The sequence below is a fragment of the Corvus kubaryi genome, unplaced genomic scaffold, assembly GCF_017639235.1.
Source record: "Corvus kubaryi isolate FWS band 111438036 unplaced genomic scaffold, C.kubaryi_AGA036_p1.0 split3-73, whole genome shotgun sequence".
Classification (NCBI taxonomy): Eukaryota; Metazoa; Chordata; class Aves; order Passeriformes; family Corvidae; genus Corvus; species Corvus kubaryi.
This window is the reverse complement of record NW_024582091.1, coordinates 13,449,847-13,468,902: the sequence shown is the minus strand read 5'-3', so window position 1 is coordinate 13,468,902 and position 19,056 is coordinate 13,449,847. Positions and strand designations below refer to the sequence as shown.

General features: G+C 36.1%; 1 protein-coding gene across 2 annotated transcripts in view; it reads right to left on the bottom strand.

Moving 5' to 3' along the window:
* BCKDHB (branched chain keto acid dehydrogenase E1 subunit beta) overlaps positions 1-19,056 on the bottom strand; it is a 116,563-nt gene that overhangs the window by 84,960 nt on the left and 12,547 nt on the right. For both annotated transcript variants that reach the window (XM_042016692.1, XM_042016693.1), the window contains exons 4-6: positions 8,445-8,578; positions 7,605-7,760; positions 3,690-3,798 (exon numbers count right to left, since the gene is read on the bottom strand). In XM_042016692.1, coding sequence (XP_041872626.1) covers positions 3,690-3,798; positions 7,605-7,760; positions 8,445-8,578 — 399 coding nt within the window. The remainder of the gene's footprint in view (positions 1-3,689; positions 3,799-7,604; positions 7,761-8,444; positions 8,579-19,056) is intronic.

The window sequence follows — 19,056 nt, the reverse complement described above, 5'->3', positions numbered from 1 at the left end:
ACAGTGTGAATGTGGTGAACTTAAGGCAATGCTACTTAAATATCCACCTGGGATCCACAGGGATGACTAAAGCAAAGACTTAAGGCCTAATTTTACTCTTGTATCTTGTGTGGGCAAAGACATGTTTGGGTAGCAAATATTCCTATAGGAATTAATGTTAATTAAATAGTGTGGTTAGTTTTACCCCATTTCTGAATAAGCACACAACATATTTGAATAGGAAAATCTGTGTTCATTTGGGAAGAAATTGAGCTAAACACATTATTTTTAAAAAATAGCAATCTCACACTTTCCCTGTGATAGCTACACTGAAATACTTTATGCTACAGCTCTGATTTACCTTGGAGACCAGACCTACATTTGAAAACACTTATGAAGGTTCTTCTTATTTTTGCACAGTTTCTTTACTGTTATGAAATCTATGCTTGAATGTTGCAGAACCACCCTGTCATCAAAGCAAGCAAAATAAACAAACAAACAAAAACAACTTCCTGAACAAAAACAACCAATAAACTTGAAAGCAGTTAGTGGGCCTATATAGCTCCTTGGAGGCATGTATCAGATGCAAAATCACGAGGTTGGTTCGGCACAAAAGCTTCCACAAAAAACCAATGACCTGGCATCCTACTTAACGTTCTCAAGAAGCAACTTCAGGTTATACATTCTAAGCTAGATATATATTACCTTCCATCACTGGCATCCAACATCTAATTCCAACAATAATAGCAACACTTTGCAGCAGAAGCAATGGGCATAAATTTTTGGTGGGTGCAGTGGAGTGAGTGTGGGATTTTTGTCATTATTTTAGTTTGATTTTTTGCTTGTTTTAAACAACGCATTATTAGCTTCAGGCCACCCAAATAAGGACAGATACCCTGTGTTTTAAAGACCATCCAACCCACAGTTTCTTTTCAGGCATAATTTCAACTACGTTAACAACACTGAACAAAGTATCATGGAAAAATATTTCGAGATCTCATAGGAAGAAAGCAAGCTCCATTAGAGGAAAATTATAAGGCTCAGAAGTCTACATTAATTTTACAGATAGAAAAATCTTCCTTCCCATTAACATCCTTACCACCTTAATTTTTCAACTAAGTCCCTACACACCCACTGTAACATCAGTCACAAAGCTCTCTGAACAAACATGTCTACTCACATGAAGCTACAGCAAAAAAAAAAAAAAAGCTACGGTAGGGGCAATATAATTTTATTGCTCAATGACTGAGGCATCATCATGGAAATAAAGAAAACTATTTTTGTCTGGAACAATGAGATCCCAAATCTTAGGTGAAGTTTTATACCATGGTAAAAAGGAACAAAAAAGATAAATTAAGTAATAGAGGGAAACTGATACCATTTTGTGTTCTTGTTTTGGAAAGCATGCATGTTCCCAGCCTTCAGAAGACCCTGTACTGTTTCGAGACACTAGTGGAAAGAAACAGTAAATACAGACATAGTTCAAGCTTACTGTCTAAGTCAATTTCTGAATCTGTACGATTTTCTTTCTCCTGCTAGAATCAACACACTCACATGGGGTATTGTAAAAATTTTCTCTATGAAACACGTCAGTCACATTTTTAAAACCCTTCTTTCCACCATTTATCTTATTCTTTACCAGGCTTGTGTCTTATTGCTGCTGCCTCTTGATCTTATCAATCATGATGACCCTGGTCCATTTCTGAATTCACCAGGCCACTTGGTTTCTATGGCAGAATTACCAGAAACACTGACTATGGTCAGGAGAATAAGAATGAACTCTAAGAGAGATCAATTTTATAGGAGAAACTCCCAGACAACAGTAATCCTCCAATCCAAGGTGACCCAACCCCCAAAGGACAGCTTAATAGTGAAGATGACAAAGTAACAATGATACAAAGAAAGGTTTACAATGAAAATAAAAGGAACATAAAAACTATTCCATATAGTAAAACATTCCTACTTTACATTGTAGAAGTAATAAAATATCCATGTAGATAAAGGAAATTACCTGTTACAATCATTCCTGTCACATGTTGACACAAATCAGCATGTACTATAAATTTCAACCTACACAGCTAAACTGATGCTCTTAGAAATTTTAAAATAAAAAATATAAGTAAAGTCTCTGAAAATCAGCCATGAGCATACAGGAGGAAATCACAGTCTTTCAGAAATTACCAACAACAGCAACACTGTATCTGGTTACTGACCAGCACATGTATCACATTAACCATTATTTCAGCACATCTTTACTCAAGACTTTGATCACAAGCCTGATTTATGTTCACTAAATGATCCAGCAATTGCTTTGCAAGTCATTTCCTCAAGCACAAAAGCCTCCCTATATTCTCAAAAGCTGTGTGATACTGATGCGCAGCCTTTCATGCCAGTGCGAAAGCAAGTAGTTTACTAACTCTACAGTCTGTACTTGTGACTTGTAAATACTGGGGGGAAGGAGGAGGAAGAAAGGCCTGTTTTAAAGACACTTCATCTTTTCTTCTTTGTTTAACAGGACTCGGACTCAAGCTCATTTTTCAAACTACTTGCTCTAAATGAATGGACAGAGCTGAATTTTATTAAGTTCTCAAAACACACTGAACTTAAGGAATGCAATACCTTATGGATACATCACACCCCACCACACTAAATATAGCTGCACTTTTAAATTTACATTGCTAATGGGACTTCTGGGTCTTTTTTGAAAATGTAAAAGCAAATAAGCAGTTTTACCAGTAAATATCCTATGTGTTCCTGAGTTATATTACCATTTTTTGTAGTTTTGATGTCTGCTTTCTAATTTTTCCCTTATTATTGTCTCTCTAGGAAGACGATAAATTTACTGACAAAATGGATGCACTGATGGAAAAGTATTCTTAAAAGATCCAAAGCAAAATAGAAACATTTTGTCTGTCACTCAAATTCAGTCCACACAGTCAACTTATAAACTGGATTGATGGATCAAGCATAGTTCACATACATAAAGCCACAGGACAGGGAAATGCTACAGGTAAGTCGTGGCTTCAGTTCTATTTTATCAGTTGCTCATCCAATTTCTCTGCCTATCTCCACTGTTCTGTCAAGTTTCTCTATTCCAAACAAGTAGCAAGCTAATTTTTAGAACCAACTCAAGCACCATCATTGTCAATTTTCACTGTTCCAATACATTACACATAATGAGAGTTGTTAAAACTACTTTGAACCAGAAAGTTCACTATGACTAAAACAAAGTAATGGCAATCACAGTTCTTTTCAAATAAGGTTAAAATCTAAGTGGGCAGATTTTGAAGATTTTTAGAAATTAAGCATTTCAAAGAAATTTTAACTTTGGGAAAACGGTGATGGCGGGGCTCAGTTCTTCTGGAAAAATAAAAACTGATCTGGAAACTTATCTTAGTATATAAATCACCACAAGAAAGTAGTTCAAGTTCTGCCAATTTTTTATCAGAATTTGATACAGAATAATACCTCTTACTTCTACTTATTTTTTTAACCTGAGACTGTAAATGTTCACTTATCTTTGCAGTCAAACTTCAAGAATTTATTCAGTTTACACAATTCCTCTAAAAACCCAGCCCACAACAGAGCTAGAGACCAAACAAGTCAAGATTTCTACTAAAGTATTGTTTTAGCTGTGACTATCAACATATATGTACAAAAAACCCCAAACATTGTTACTTTATTGGAAAATACAACGTACAAATCTTTACCTGCAGCTCTGTAAAGTATTTTAGGTTCAAAGAATATGCATGGATTTTTGTCCTCTATGCATGACAGCAGCAATCCTTTGGCCTGCAGAGGACTCCTTGGAATAACAACCTGTAAAAATATTTTTTAAATAGTTTATTTAAAATTGCAATTCTGCTAGAAACTTTCTCAATAATACTCAACACTAAGCAATTATTTGCTTTAAATAAATCTATGTACAGATTGAGCTGTTCTTAAAAAGTGAATTAACATCAGTGCTACATTATTAAAACACACTCCAAATTTTGAATTTTACTTTGTTCATTGATGAGGCTTTAACAGTTCCCCTCTATACAGTGATTTAAATACTAAGGTACTCTGCCCAGGTAAGGTAGAACTAACATCTTAACAGTAACAGTTGAAGTAAAAGGAACAGAAAAATGTCAGTCAGATTTACAGATACATACATATAAAGTATATATAAGTCATACATACGTAAGTATATATACATATATATATATATATATATGAACTTAGTAAAATTAATGTAGATGTATAACAAAAAAATTCAGCTGAGTGATCCTCATTTGCTTGGGTAAAGATTCATCAGAACAGACCTTGAAGGTATTCAGACTTAGTCCAGTAAGTTTTGAAGGCTACAAAAGGAAAAAGCTATTTAAAGCTGACTTTCTTTGCTTACAGTGAAAGACTGAAATCTGTTCATTTTGGAAATAAATAACCAATAAATACCTTAAACTATTATCAAGCAAAGAAAATTAAGCAAGGCCTCCAAATGTAATCCAAATACTTGGAAGGAAACAGTATAATTCATTTGCCAACAGAAGAGTTAACTTTGGATGATCTACAAGAATTTCTATTACGAGAAGAAAGTTACCCAATTATGGCAGTTATAAAGAAAATAGAATGCAAGAGCCGAATTCCCTCAAATCAGAAGAACTGACTAATTTACATCCCAGAGACCTCAAAGAGCTGGAACACGCAGCATGAAGTCTACCAGCAAACACTTCTATAGCTGTGAAGTTAGAAGTCACTGAAAACATTAGTTCTAGGACTTGCTTGAAAAAAAAAATCCATGTTAACTACAGCCATGGCTTCAAAATATATTTTGAGAGTAATATCATTTATTTATATAAAAGTAATATAAAAGAGTGAAAACACAACCTAAATCTCCTATTACATGAAATTAACTCGATAAGTGATTTTTCTAAACAAGGGAAAAGCAGTTTATTAATATTTCACCAAAGCATTTGGTAACAGACACATGGGAAATTACCCATGAATGTCACTAGTACAGATCCTTAGGAACCATTTTTAGGACAGATTTTATTTACCTTATTCATTTACAATATTAAGTCAGAGCATGGTAATGAAAACTATTCCAAAGTTGGGAGTCACTACCACTACAGAGGATGATACCAAAAAGACCCAGTTCATATTGAGGACATGACTGACAAAAACAAACTAAAAAACAGATACTGAAAGTCACATGTTTAAGGATTACATTTTTGTTATAAATTTAGAACTCAGCAGTAGAAATTCAGATCGGAATTTATTATCTACTCAAAGGATGACTAGCATACTATGCAGTATAGTTCTACAAAAAAACCGTAACATAACCAAGGAACTGTTAGTGCTATTGCAAAAATCCCTGCTAGAAACTCAGCTGGATACTTAATTATTCTTTCAACCCTTTGAAAAGAAAACAAATTGAACAGATGTCCAAAGAGCTCCAGATATTAATATTTCTTTGATACTTTGTTTAGTCTAATGAAACAAAGACTAAAGAGAGTACAAGTGGTACTCTTAGGATACAAAGGGCATGGAGAAGGACAGATAAATATACAAGTTAGTCAGGGACAAATTTAGGCTGGAAATGAAAAAGAAAGCTTCTAAATATGAGAGCAGATATTCTTACAATGGAATGCAGAGAATCAATATTAACATCTTCCATGTATATCCTCACAATAGTGGACAAAAGCTGCAACCATCCAGTAGTGTCCTCAAACCCCAACAAGCTTTGTCTAAGTACCAATGACCACAGTTCTTCCCCTGAATAACCAAAGTTGTACAAACTCCCTTTGGCTTGGGAAATCCAAACCTTACCTGCCACTTAAGAAAAATACAAAGTAAAAAGCCAAAAACCTTTCACAAAGTTTAATAGGAGGGTTGTTTTGAAAGCTGCTCTTCCCAAACATCAAACCCTACCCTTCTCAGCTTGTAAGACATTGCCTTTCCTCCTGTAATATGGAGAAAATATACTTAAATAGATATGGGACATTTGAAAATGCACCTGAACCACAAGCTCATTTTAACTTCTTGATTTCTATGTTAAGAGCCAGGTTTAATAAAAAATACCTGCAATCTTGAAACATTATGAACTGCATTAACAAACAGCTTTGCAAAAAATATTAAAGGAACAACACTTTTCAAAAAGCAACAATATTCAAAAGATAGAGTCTAAAACACTTCCCTGTGCACAAAAAACTAGTAGGTTGTTCCATCAGTTCCACAGAATCAATGTGCCTTTACCTTTAACTGAGATGACAGCTCTTAGTGGTAGCAACTTATTTTAGCATTTTACCCAAAGGAAAGTGAAAGAAAGTGAAAAACTAACACAAAGAGCAGCAGAAATTAGCTAGACCTGGCATCAGTATTTGAATCATCTAAATTATCTTTCGCTTTCATATGATAATAAACTACTTTAGTGTTTAAATAAGCTCCAGAAAATATTTGATTTAATAACCTGGCAAAAGATTTTGTAGATTGCTTTTGTCTATAATCAGGAAATACTTTCAAGTTCAGAAGAGAACCTCAAATACCATAAAGAATACCCAAAACCAAAAATGTATCCCATTCCTCAAAACATAATGAAATAAAATGTGAATAATACAAGGTTTTATATAAGTAAAGAGAAAAACAAGTAGGAGAAATGGCTATGGCCTCCCTGTAGATGAGTAATATCTGAAGTTTTAGGACACCAAAATCATACATAGACAACAGTTTAAACAGCAGATAAACAATGAACGCACCTTTAGAACACTAATACTGGTTCTGGTTAAATCTTCCACATTAATCTGCCATGAGCCATTGCTCAGTGGACTGGTGCCAGCTAACAGGCTCACAGACAAAAACTTACTCAGAAAAAAAAATTGGGAGCCTGGCAAACAGTGCTATCTTAATGTGAGATTACTAGATCCTGCCCCTCCCTCTTCTCTAGGAAAGCTATCCACCTAAGCACTCAGCATCTTCATTTCAAGGGATGCCACCGTCTCAGGCAGAAAGCTTGCATAAAGTTCTCACTCAAAGAATTACAAAGCAGTTGAGGTTGGCAGGGACCTCCCAAGGGTCATCTGGGCCAATGCCCTTGACCAAGCAGAGCCATCCAGATCCAGTTGCCCGGAACCACATGCAGACAAACTCTGAATACCTCCAAGAATAGAGACTCTGCAAATTCTCTGGGCAATCTGTGCCAAGTGCTTTCTCATGTTCAGACAGAACCTCTGGTGTTTCAGTTTGTGAAATTAATTTAATTTCATATAAATTAATTCAATAATGCACTTAAGACAGATGCAGAAAGAAAAAAAACAGAAAGGAAAGTACTACCTATCAAGTGTTAGTTTTTAGGTTCTGTACTATACCGGACAAAAAACTATGTAAAATGTATGGCTGTAGTGCAAAAACAGACAAATACGAAATGCTATGTCTACAAAAGATTGCTTCAATAATGGCTATAAATTCTCAAACACTTAGCACAGTTTAAGTTTTCTAATAGTTTTTAATTAACATAGTCAGATATTTTGTTATGGGCTGACATCTACTCTTCTTCCCCTGTCTGCATCCAGACTCACTGCTAGTCAGGTCCATTACAAAACAAACAAACAAAATAATTAATCTTCATAAAGTAAGAGTTACTATACCTTTATTCCTGGACAGTGAGCAAAAAAGGCTTCTGGACTTTGAGAGTGATATAGTGCACCATGGCCCACACAGCCCCAGGGTGCTCTAATGGTGAGGTTTCCACAGTTGAACAGATCCCCAGAGCGGTAACGGTATTTTGCTGCTTCATTAACAATCTGGGAAGATTTATATACAAAAGCAACATTCAGTTCAATACCTCTAGTTATGCATCAAGACACTGCAATACATGCAATGTAAATACATCATCTGTTCCAATGCATGGGATTCAGAGGATGAAATTAGAAGCAAAGGAATACTCTAAGTCAGTGCAAAGACAAACATTTTCCAAGGCAAATAAACCAATAATTTACTGTGTTCAAGTTAGATGCCTGAGCCTCAGGGGTAGCCTTATAACCCAGTTGTTTCCTCATTCCATACTGTCAATCAGCCCAGACCAGATCTGTACTTTGTCTTGCGGACACATGGCCAGCTGCAGCTGTATGCTGGAGAAATGAGAAACTGTGTTCGGAAGACACAGGCTGTTGAATTTAAGGCTGCTGAAGCCAACACAGCCACAAAACCAAAAATTAAAACAGACATTTGCCTCAAGCCACATCTTTAATTTCCATTATTCAATAAGCCTTCAAACTGGCTTTGGTACAGTTTACTGTTTACAGTACAGTACTAGTACTGTTTGCAGTTTATGCCTGTTTACTTAAAGCATGCACAAATATTAGTAATACAGCTGTGGTTATATTTGCAAAAATTACATATTCAAACCAAGTACTAATGCTAACAGAAGAGTAATTTAAACAGTTGTAAGATTTCTTTTAACCACTCTCAAATTTATTAGTACTAACCTGATCAAATGCTGGAAAAATGTAATCTGCAAATTGAATTTCTGCAATGGCTGTAGCACCAGTAACAGCAATTCCAATACCAAAACCAACAATTCCTTGTTCACATAAAGGGGTGTTGAAAACTCTGTCTTTACCTATATAGAAAAGAAACAACACCACACAATTCCTTCAATACACCAGCTCTAAGTGGAAAATATTGTCCCAGAAATATTTTACTTCTAAACAAGTCACATGCAATTAAGCATATGGCTGTTTAGATGGGCTTTTTTAGGTGTAGAAACAATAGCCATTCATTACAGGTACAGACACTTTAACTTGTAACAACTCAGAGGAAGAAAAGGAGAAACTAAACGAAAGATAAGAACAGTTTGTAACTTACAACATTCTTAATACTTGAAGGAAAATTTGTTCTGACCTATTCACACTGAAACGTGCATACCCCTCACGCTTATATGAGAGTACACAATACTTACAAGCATTTTAAAATGTTTACAATTAAGGTAAGTGTTGTTTCTTCCTTTTTTTTTTCAGGCACTGACAAGTAACTGTCCCTACTCAAAGGCAGACAGATGTACAGGAGCACCTGTACAAAAGCACACTGGCTCTCATCCACACTCCCCATCGGCAGTGCCCATTCTTACCAGTCTTCTCTCACAAGGTAAGGCCACATTTAAATAATTTGCTTTGTCTCCAAGGCAAGACAAAAAAATGCTGTTCCTGCTACAAACCCAAAATATTTCTTTTTATTTCTTCCCTATGGGAGTGCAAAAGGTTATTTTAGTCCTGCCACATTTCTGTGCCACAGTAATTTCAGAGCCCAAATATGCATCAGTCTAATAGATGGTTGCATACATAATTGTTCAGTTCATGAAATTAAAAACAAGGAGTGGGACATGAAACACCACTACAATATCCTCTATAACACATATTTAAAATATTTGCCAGCACTACTTTTTTGTCAAGGGAGTACAGCAGAAAAATCTCAGTCTGCTATTAAATCTTCCCTTTAGAACATTGGGAAATAGACAGTAGGTTTCTATAGGAATCCATCATGCATGAAAATGCCAAGACTTCAAATTGGATGGAAAAAATGTGCACAGTGCACACCAGTGGCTATGAAATAAATGAAACAATAACAAAATAACCATGAAATAACTAACCAAAAAAAACAGACTAAACTAGTAAGTGGGAAAGCTGTTACTAGGAGAATTTCTAATTTCAATAGCTGTAAGTTCAACTAGAAAAAGGAAAGCTAACAGAAGTTTTCAGAAAGGGATGATTAGGGAAAAACCATTGTCCAAGGGTGCATTTGCAATATACTAAAGGGAGGCATGTTTCACAGATCTTTAAGTACACATCTTTCATTCTCACACACCACTCCAGTATCTCCTTGTATCCTGTCCATATGCATGTATGTATGTATAAGTATCAGTGAATATGTTTTTGGCTCTCCCTCTGCTTTCCTTTTTTTCTTCCCCCCCACCAGGAACATTCATTTAAAGCAAGTAAAAAAAAAATGCCATCAAATGACACTGTAATGTTGGTGGTGTCAGTGAGGCTACACAAGCCAACACCAAGTCCAAAGAGCTGCCACAATTGCAGGACACAGCACAATTTCTCATACAAGACACTGGAAACAAAGAGAATGCAAGATTCTTTTTTCCCCTAGAGGGACTGTTTACTGTGTAAATTGTTCTCATTACTGAAGGAGCTGTAATCTCAGTTCCTGTATTGCATCCTCTGGTGCACTCTCTCTGCTGACAGACAACATGGCCAAAGAAAAAGGAAAATAAACTTCCTATGCAAATGTGCAGTTGCCCCAGGCCTTACCCCTACAATTGTGAAGGTGCAGAAGCCCTGCTTCAGATAAAACCATGAGAGCTGTCCCTGTACCCATACCCATCGGTAACACCATAAACACTTGGCAAACATCTTCTTCCCTTCTTTTTACTTATATAGCATACCATGAATTAGCCATCTTGATTTCCTTCTCTTTCACTGACACATTTAAATTTTAATTTAAAACAAATCTTATATTAATAAACTAAAAATACATTAACATTATGAAGACATATGGTAATGTTGGTAATTTTCCTTCCTACTTTCCTGCTTCCTACAAGTCCATTGGCAGACCACTATATTTCACTTCACTTGCTTACAGGATATTTTGATGTAAGACTTACAGCTTACCTAACCTTATCCTTTATTAACAGATTTTTCAGAGTACACTGAAATAGCCTAATACATAGGTTCCATAAGTAGTTTTACACCCTCACACAAAACTTGAAATGTATTTGAACAATCCTGTAAAATGAGCTTTTAACTAATAATTGATACAAATTTGAAAATTAATTCTTTAATATCAATTTAGGGTGATGAATTAATTTAGAAGCATTTTAGCTCCACCACACTAGTATGTCACTCTATAATTCAAAATATAAAATACATCCTAATAAAACTGCTGAAATACTACTGAGATGTTAAATTAGAGGCCTCATGCTGCTATCAATGGAGCATGATGGAACAAATGAAGTGAAAATCAATAAGGCAAAAGTGAAATGTAACAAGACAGCTGTAATGTGAGGAGTGTGAAGTACCTAATTTGGACTTTCAGGACTAAAGGCGCAATTCTGAAGTATCATGGCTTAAAACAGAAATGAGTGAGCTAGGGAATTCAATGAATGAGATTTATTACTCAGGAATGGTTTTGACTATAGCATTAAAACAATAATACTGACCTCTTAAAAGCAAATCCTAAAGCACTTTACTATTTATTAGATTGGAAAACAACCTTGGGTAGAGTATCAAGGGGTAGGGCTTTCTTTATAAAATCTAGTCCCTTATGACAAAAAGACATACACATTGTTAGGATAAAGCAAATTTATTCATTTCCCCAAACATTAAAAATTGTATGGCGTTGCTGTAACCAACTATTTTTATTGATACAGTATAAAAATCATTTTTAAAACTAACACAAAATATTTAAATATAATTCATTTAAATGAATTAAGCCTACATATTTTTATCTATTTTATTTCACATTTTCTTATTTTTCACTTTTTTTTCAAAATGTGAAAAGGGAGTCCATTTTGATAAACAGCCATTCACATCACTCTCTGCAAACCAGCTGAGTCAGATTTCAGCTGAAATCTGACTCAAGCAAATAACCCAGAGATACTTTGTGTTTCCATATGTAATTTCCTTACCAACAAAGAAACATTTCCTAAAATGTGTTCTTCTCCTACGATTTGCATCAGCCTCGCAGCTCAAAACAAATTAACACCAACTCAACGGGCTGACTTGTCAGTCCAGGTGAAAGCAGCACCTCTACATTTTCTGAAGCCAGGTGCATCAGCCTCTGCAGGAGGACATCACGCTGATGTGCTTTTCAATTAACCTGCCTGGCTTTATAAACATCCCTGGTTTCAGCCATCTGAACAGGTCAGTGCCCTTTGCCAGGTACTGAGGGAAGCAATATGGCAAACAGGGTCATGCAAAAAAAAAGGACAATTCTTCTCATCTCTCCATCCCAGTAACTCAGTAGTAGGACTAGATGCATGTTAAGGAAGTGAAAACACACCCTAGAAGCCTTCCTTAATAAGGAAAATCCTATTATTAAGACTTCCTTAATAAGGAAATTATGAAGAACAAACATTAAGAAAAAAAGCAATACTTGGTTCAATTTTACTTAAACAAAAAAAAGAGTGATCTTTGTGATTTTCAGAACCCCACAAATTACCACTGACCCTTTGTGTAAGAGACAACAGCTTTAAGGCAGTCTCACAGTCATCTTCTCATTTGCCAGGAATAAAGAGTTTCATAGCAACCTAACAGAACATGTTTACAGACATTTGTAGTCGATTATTGTGCATTAATGTTTTGGCTGCTTCATCTTTATTTGTTCCAAGCCATCAGGAAAAAAGTATTTCAGATTTCAGTAACTGCAACAAGTCATGTTCCTATCTTAATTTAACTTCAGAAATGAGATATTCGAACAATATTAAATCTCCTATAATGTTAACACACCACCCAATGCTCCAATTCTGAGTAATTTCATATCACTCTGCTCAAGTCCACACTGAACTGTTTGGGTGGTTTAAGGAGTACTGCTGGTGATTTAGTCAAAGGAGAACAGTGCTTTGTTTTCATAATACTTCTACACCACTGGTGTTAAAAAAATGCATGTTAGGATGTCAGTACTGAACAGTATTAATCATATATGTGGACAACCTTTTATTGTCCCCATGATCCCACTGACTTCCATTTAAAACATCCATTAGAAGTCAAATAGAAAAGTCTAAGAAGCTAAATATATTAAGCGTTCAACTGCAGCAGTCAGGCTGCACATGCAGAAAAGACTGGAAAGAAAAGGAAGCCCCAGCAGATTAGCTATTCTGCTACTCACCAGGGACTTCCTGTAGAAAATTCAAATAGAAATTATTGATTTCCTATCAGTCCTGCCTTTAAAGACCTTTTTTAACCCTAGAACAGCTAGGATTTTTCATAGATGTACCTCTACATAAATCTACTAATTCTATTTCTCAACACAGTTAACATAATCTATCCAGCATTCAGGCTTTCTTGGTCCCACCATCCCTTTTAAGCCCCTTTCCACAACCAGTGACACTTGTAGTCTTCCATTTCTCTGATACTATACGAGAGGGCAAGCCAAACAGCAAGTAAATTTGGTGAATTTCTACTCAGCTGGTTTAGAGCTCTTGGGTTAACAAAAAATAGTTCTACTAACTTATTAATCATCTTGTTCTACCACTTTTTTCTACTGACAACCTAGTCACAGTTCTCCAGCTTTAAAAAAATGCAACAGGCCCTGTTACTCTAAAGGGAATACCACTAAATACACATTAACTTTACAGCTGAATATAGTAATTTCAAACCTACTTGTCCAAAGCAGGGCTTCAGGTTCACTGACACAGAGATGGTTTAACTCTCAGTCTTGAAACCTTGCACACTAACGTGCCATGTTGTTTAAAAAGCTGCTTTTCCCAGAGTTATCCATGTTAAAATACGTTATTTCACCTACCTAACTGATGAAAAGTGATTGTATGAAATGAAAAGGATTTCATACGCCAGTAGCTTTTATCTTCTGGAGATGACTTTTACCTATTGTGCACAGAATAACAACTTACAGAAATTACCTTACTCCTCTCCTGTTCCTCCCCAGCCCTGTATCCTGCAAAAGCCAACAGAATTCGTGCGTGTCCAAACATTCACAACAGGCTTCAAGGACCCAGCCATGCCTGTGGCATAACTCAGCCAACCACAGGGCTGAGTGGCCAGGTCTCAGCCCTCAGTCAAGTCAATGTAAAGTCTCAAGTCAAGTGCAGTGAGTTTGGTCAGTTATAGGAGAAACACATATATCCCATACACTGCCTATGCCTTCACAACAATTTCAACACTTAGTTTTGATTATTTAGCAACTAATTACATGGCATTACTATTACATTTTCCATAAATATTCCAAAAAGTCACATTATGGCAGTAAGATACAAAAGTTAGTAAAAAAAACATACTGCTGAAATCTTTGAGCAACTGACAGCAGGGTCAGAAATGAGATTTGCATGCAGTAACCTAAATTAGCTTCTTCCTATTCTGCTGCTGCAAAATCCAGGATTATGCTCTACTTTGCAACAAAGGAGCTGACTTCTTATTCTAGACAGAACTTTAAATATCAAATGAAAGATAAGTCTTTCTTACATGGTTTCACTTGTTCACAGGAGTCTTAATTATATTTCATTTGGGGGGAAAAAAGAAAATCACACAAAAAAATGCATCCTACTGAACCACTTGTCACCATTGTGTTGCCCAAAGTAAAGGACACCTGTTCTGCCTGGCAACTGGTAAGAACAGGAATTCTCCACAGGTTTATCATATATGCCACTGACATAACCAACACTTCAGAAAAGTACTTCAAGTAATTTGGAAATTAGGAACAGCTGACAGGTATATTTTCCTTTAAGTCTTCCCCAGTTACTAAATCATACATTTGAAGAAACATAAATGTTTGAACTAGTAGTTCTAGCCCCAAGTCTTCTCAACAAGTCATCCTCTGACTCAAGTCGATGCATTTTCTTCCAAGAGCTTATCAGATCACAACTACACTTTCACCTCCTCTCCCCCAAGATTCCCTCAGGAGAAAAGCATGTTTATTGCATTTGCATTTAACCCTCACTCTCAAAGACCACATATAATATCAGGGTCAGGAGAAGTCTGCTGAAGCACAAAGAAAAGGTTACCATGGACTGGGAGTCCATTAATCTCCTCCATTACCTAGAAATTCTTACAATCTGCAGTTACCAAATTTCAGGTTTGGAAGGAAAACTTTCTAGTAAAACTTAGGAAATTCTAAAAGTTCACAGCGTGAATATAAGGTTAAGAATGTTCTTGACAGGTGTACAGCCTTTTGGATTAGGGAGGACCCAGAAAAACTCTATAAACACCTCTGCCTTCCTAAAGCAAAGGTGAAGACTTGTTTTAGCCCTCTCCCCCAGTTCAGATTTCCTGTCATTTGTGACAAACTAGCAGCCACCAAAAGCTAAAGAATAAACCAAAAATATTAAAATATATCATGTAATTCTCTGCCTTTCTCAGGGAAGAAGTGCAAGGAGTTGGTGGAGGTTAATGCAAAGCTTTGCCTTAGCTTTGGATGCTGGTAACCTTGCAATTCATTTAATCCTTCCACAATGCAGGAGCAGCCAAGCAGTAGTATGAACAGGGGAAAGACCAGATTCTTTTCAGGTACACAGTGTCAGGTGAAAAAACGATGCAAAAAAGTAAACTAATTATATTAAAGGAAAAATCCTCACTATGACAGTAGTCACACGATGGAATAAGCTGTTCCAAGAGGTTGTAGAAGCTCCTGCCTTGGACATGTTCAAAACTCACCTGGACAAGACCACAGGCAACCTAAACTCAACTCTGTGCTGAGTACTGTTTTGAAAGAGATGACTTTCAAGGTCTTCTCCTTACAACCACTAATATTCCATGCTTTATTAACAGCCCCAAGCAGGGATACATGCTCACTGCCAAAACTGTTTATGCCTGTACCTGTCCTGTTAATGGAAGCCTTTAATGACATTGGTAAAATAGTACTGATTCAGATCCACACCTAGGAAAGCATTTAAAAAACGGCTCACATCTCAGTGGCAGATTTCCTCACCAGAATTTCTTTTTACTTCTCTAAGGGACTCTTGGAGGAAGAAGAGGTGAAAGAATAGCTGTGATCTAATGAGCTCTTAGAAAGAAAACACATCACCTTGAGTAAGAGAATGACTTGTTGAAAACACTTTGAATTGGAACTGCTGGTTCAAACATTCATGTAGGCTGCCCACTCCACACTGAACTCCTCCTCATCATCTGGCTCATATACCCAATTGCAGCCTAAATAAAAAAAGAGCAATGCCTAACTGGACAAGGCATTCAAATATTCCTCCAGCTATGATTAATAACATTCCTTTTTCAACTACAAAACAATTTTGCTGTGTGAGAAGCACACTTGCAGAAAAGCATAACTGACATACGGTTTGACATGAGAAGTTATGCCAGATGACAGAGTGCTTACTTGCAAAGATATGCCCCAAAATTGACATCTACCAAATACTTATATGTGGATAGAAGCAGAGGACAACATACCAGCTTAAATTACAAGGCTTAGGTCAGTTCTGTGCATTTTCACATTGTCTGCAACATCACATGACATGACAGAGATCCAACAGGAAACACAGAACAGTTATCAAAGCTAAGTATTGCAGCCTGTGAATGAAAATTCTGCTGTAATAAGCTGTGCACATTATCTGGATGACAAATCAAGGAGTAGGCAAAAATGCCAAATACCCTCTCTTGCATTCCTCAGTATCAGCAGTATAGACGCATTTTACAGTGAACATGAAAGCAATGTGGATCTACCCGGAATTGTGAAGCAAGTATTTTCAACACAAGAGCAAGGATTTCATGCTGCTGTAGAAGTACTCAGGAGCAAAGAGCTCAGTGACCAGTAACCTGCAATAATGGAAACCATCTTACAAATCTCACTGGTAACTATGCCTGTCCCTTCATAATGCAAAGCATGTGCGTGAGAAAAATGAATAAATTGGTCTATACTTGGTGCTTCCATGTAAGTATAAAAACCCCCTGCCAGGTTTTGAGGATTTAATGTTTCTGCAAATTAAAAAGAAAAGAGATCTTTTATAAAAAATGACTAGCAAGTTATGTCAACCTGGTCACTGGAAGATGGCTCTGAATCAAGTTAAAATGAAATTAACCTACACCTCAAAGTGCTTCTGCTGCAAATCTGCTTAGACAATTCCCAGACTTGGATATTAGTCTTGACTTCTTTCACCCTTTTAGGCTTCAAGCAAACTACTTCCAAGAAAACTCTAGAGAGTTTTATTCCTTGTAATAAAGTCTGCAGCACTTTCTTAAATTGAAATTACCACCCTCTTACCACCAAACTCAGAATACAAGAAACAGCAAACAAATTGAAATAACCCCAGTTGATGAGTGGGATAAATAAACATACAAATGAAACAGAAAGAATCACAGGACTAACCCAAGAAATTGAGAATCGCTTAATTCCACCTATGGAATAGCAAAGACATAAAGAGAGACATCTAAAAGAAGGTACACAAAATGTGCTTGCAGACCTGGTATTAATACAGACTGCAAAGACTGGTTATGCTCATCAATTCCATCTTGGGTCTTAAATACATAAAGTTTCATCCTCCTTGACATGATATTATCAAAATATTGTCTTTATATGATTCACTGCAAGTATTTTCTAAAGTGGAAAATTCCATTTTTAGGAAGTTCAGCAGCACATACTTTTTTGCCCAGCAATGTATCTTGAAATATCTTAAAAATGTGAGAACAGCTTTCTTAAGCTCTGTACTGAGTATCAAGTTCTACATTAAAAAATATATTCCTTATTGTTCCCTCAAAAAGGTTTACAACATATGAAAAGAAACATAATAAATATTAGTAAGTCACAAATAAATAAAATACTGTTTTCACACCAGGCACACTATTAGAACCATTAAAAAGAAAAGAAAAAACAAAAATAAAAGCTATTTAGCTCTGACAAGAGACTGATTTATATCATTATCCCACAGATACAAAAGGTGTAAAAGGATATACTACATTTTAGCAAGTTTTCAAATAACTTTTCTTCTTTTTCCAACTGTAAATCTTAAAAAAAGTATTGGCTATTTAAGATGAAAATGAACAAAATGTACTATTGTGTAATGAATCTGAAACACGTTCTCCAGATGTTACTGTTCAAAGACATTTATACAAATCAGAACAAATCCAGGTCTTGCCAAACTGTTCTGGAAGAACCAGGCAAGCAAGTTACAGAATTCTCCACTTAAATCCATCCACAAAGAAATGACAATAACCAAACCCCAGGCTATTTAGGTTTTACTCAATCTACACACAAGCAGTCATTTTGAACTCTGAATAAAATGTTCCACCCTTAGCATATGTCCATGATGTCAAAAATTCTGAACTCCTTCCTTCTACCACATACAATGTTTTAGGAAGGACCAGGACCTATGCCAAAGAAGCACCATGTTTCTTCAGCAAGCTTGCAGTCTGCTTCTGAAGCACTGAGATAACATTTTTCTATCTGCTTACACAGTAAAGCCCTAACACTTATGCTACTTTAGGCTGAGTTTTTCCTCCTCCTTATAATAGCATATGGTTATGTTCTAAAAGAATGTAAAAGACACCATGATTACTGATTAAAAATTCCACCTAAAAACCTCAGAGTGTCTTCCCACCTGCTGATAAGACCCAACTACTAGCAGCTTCTGGGAGGCAGAACACTCTGCCTTAATATACTGCATTAAAGCCCATCCACATTGTGTTCTTGTACTTCTTACCTTTGCACTGTAACATTTGGGACCAGAACAACAACCAGGACAACCCAGAATGTCCATTGACAGATCTCTGCTCCCTTACCAGTAACATTAAGTGTAGTCTACACAATAAAAAATGTCCTGAAATCACTAACAAAAATATTTTGGATATAAACATTTTAAAGTATTTTATGTATTTTGAAGGCAAACTGTCAGAATTTTTTTAAAAAACAACCCTATACTAGATCTATTTCTGTTAGCTCAGCTTCAAAAGGTTCTCCCATCATTTTATGCTACTAAAAGCCATTGGGACATCAAGCAGTTTTTGCAAGCACATCCAAACTTCAGCCAAAAACCTTCACCAAATACCATAACAACTCTATCCTCTCACCTGTGTTTTCCCCCATAAGCTTTTCACTTAAAATACAGAACTTGCTTTCAGGAGTTTTCTACAGCTAAAGCTCATAGAATAATATTGTGCTCAAGTAAATACTTATCCTCAAAGAATGACTACCATTTTTTCAGAAAGGCTGGTGTCCCTTGGGCATGGCTAGGTACAGCCATCTCCTGGCCAAATAAACGAAGACTCCTGAATTAGTCTACTGGACTATAAATAAATGATTCATTTACCGAGAATAAAGTGTTCCCTGAAAACTCACACAGGTGTTTACACCTTAGACACAAGGTCTACAGAATAACAACCAGGGATTATAGTGGATCAGGTGTTGTAAATAAACATT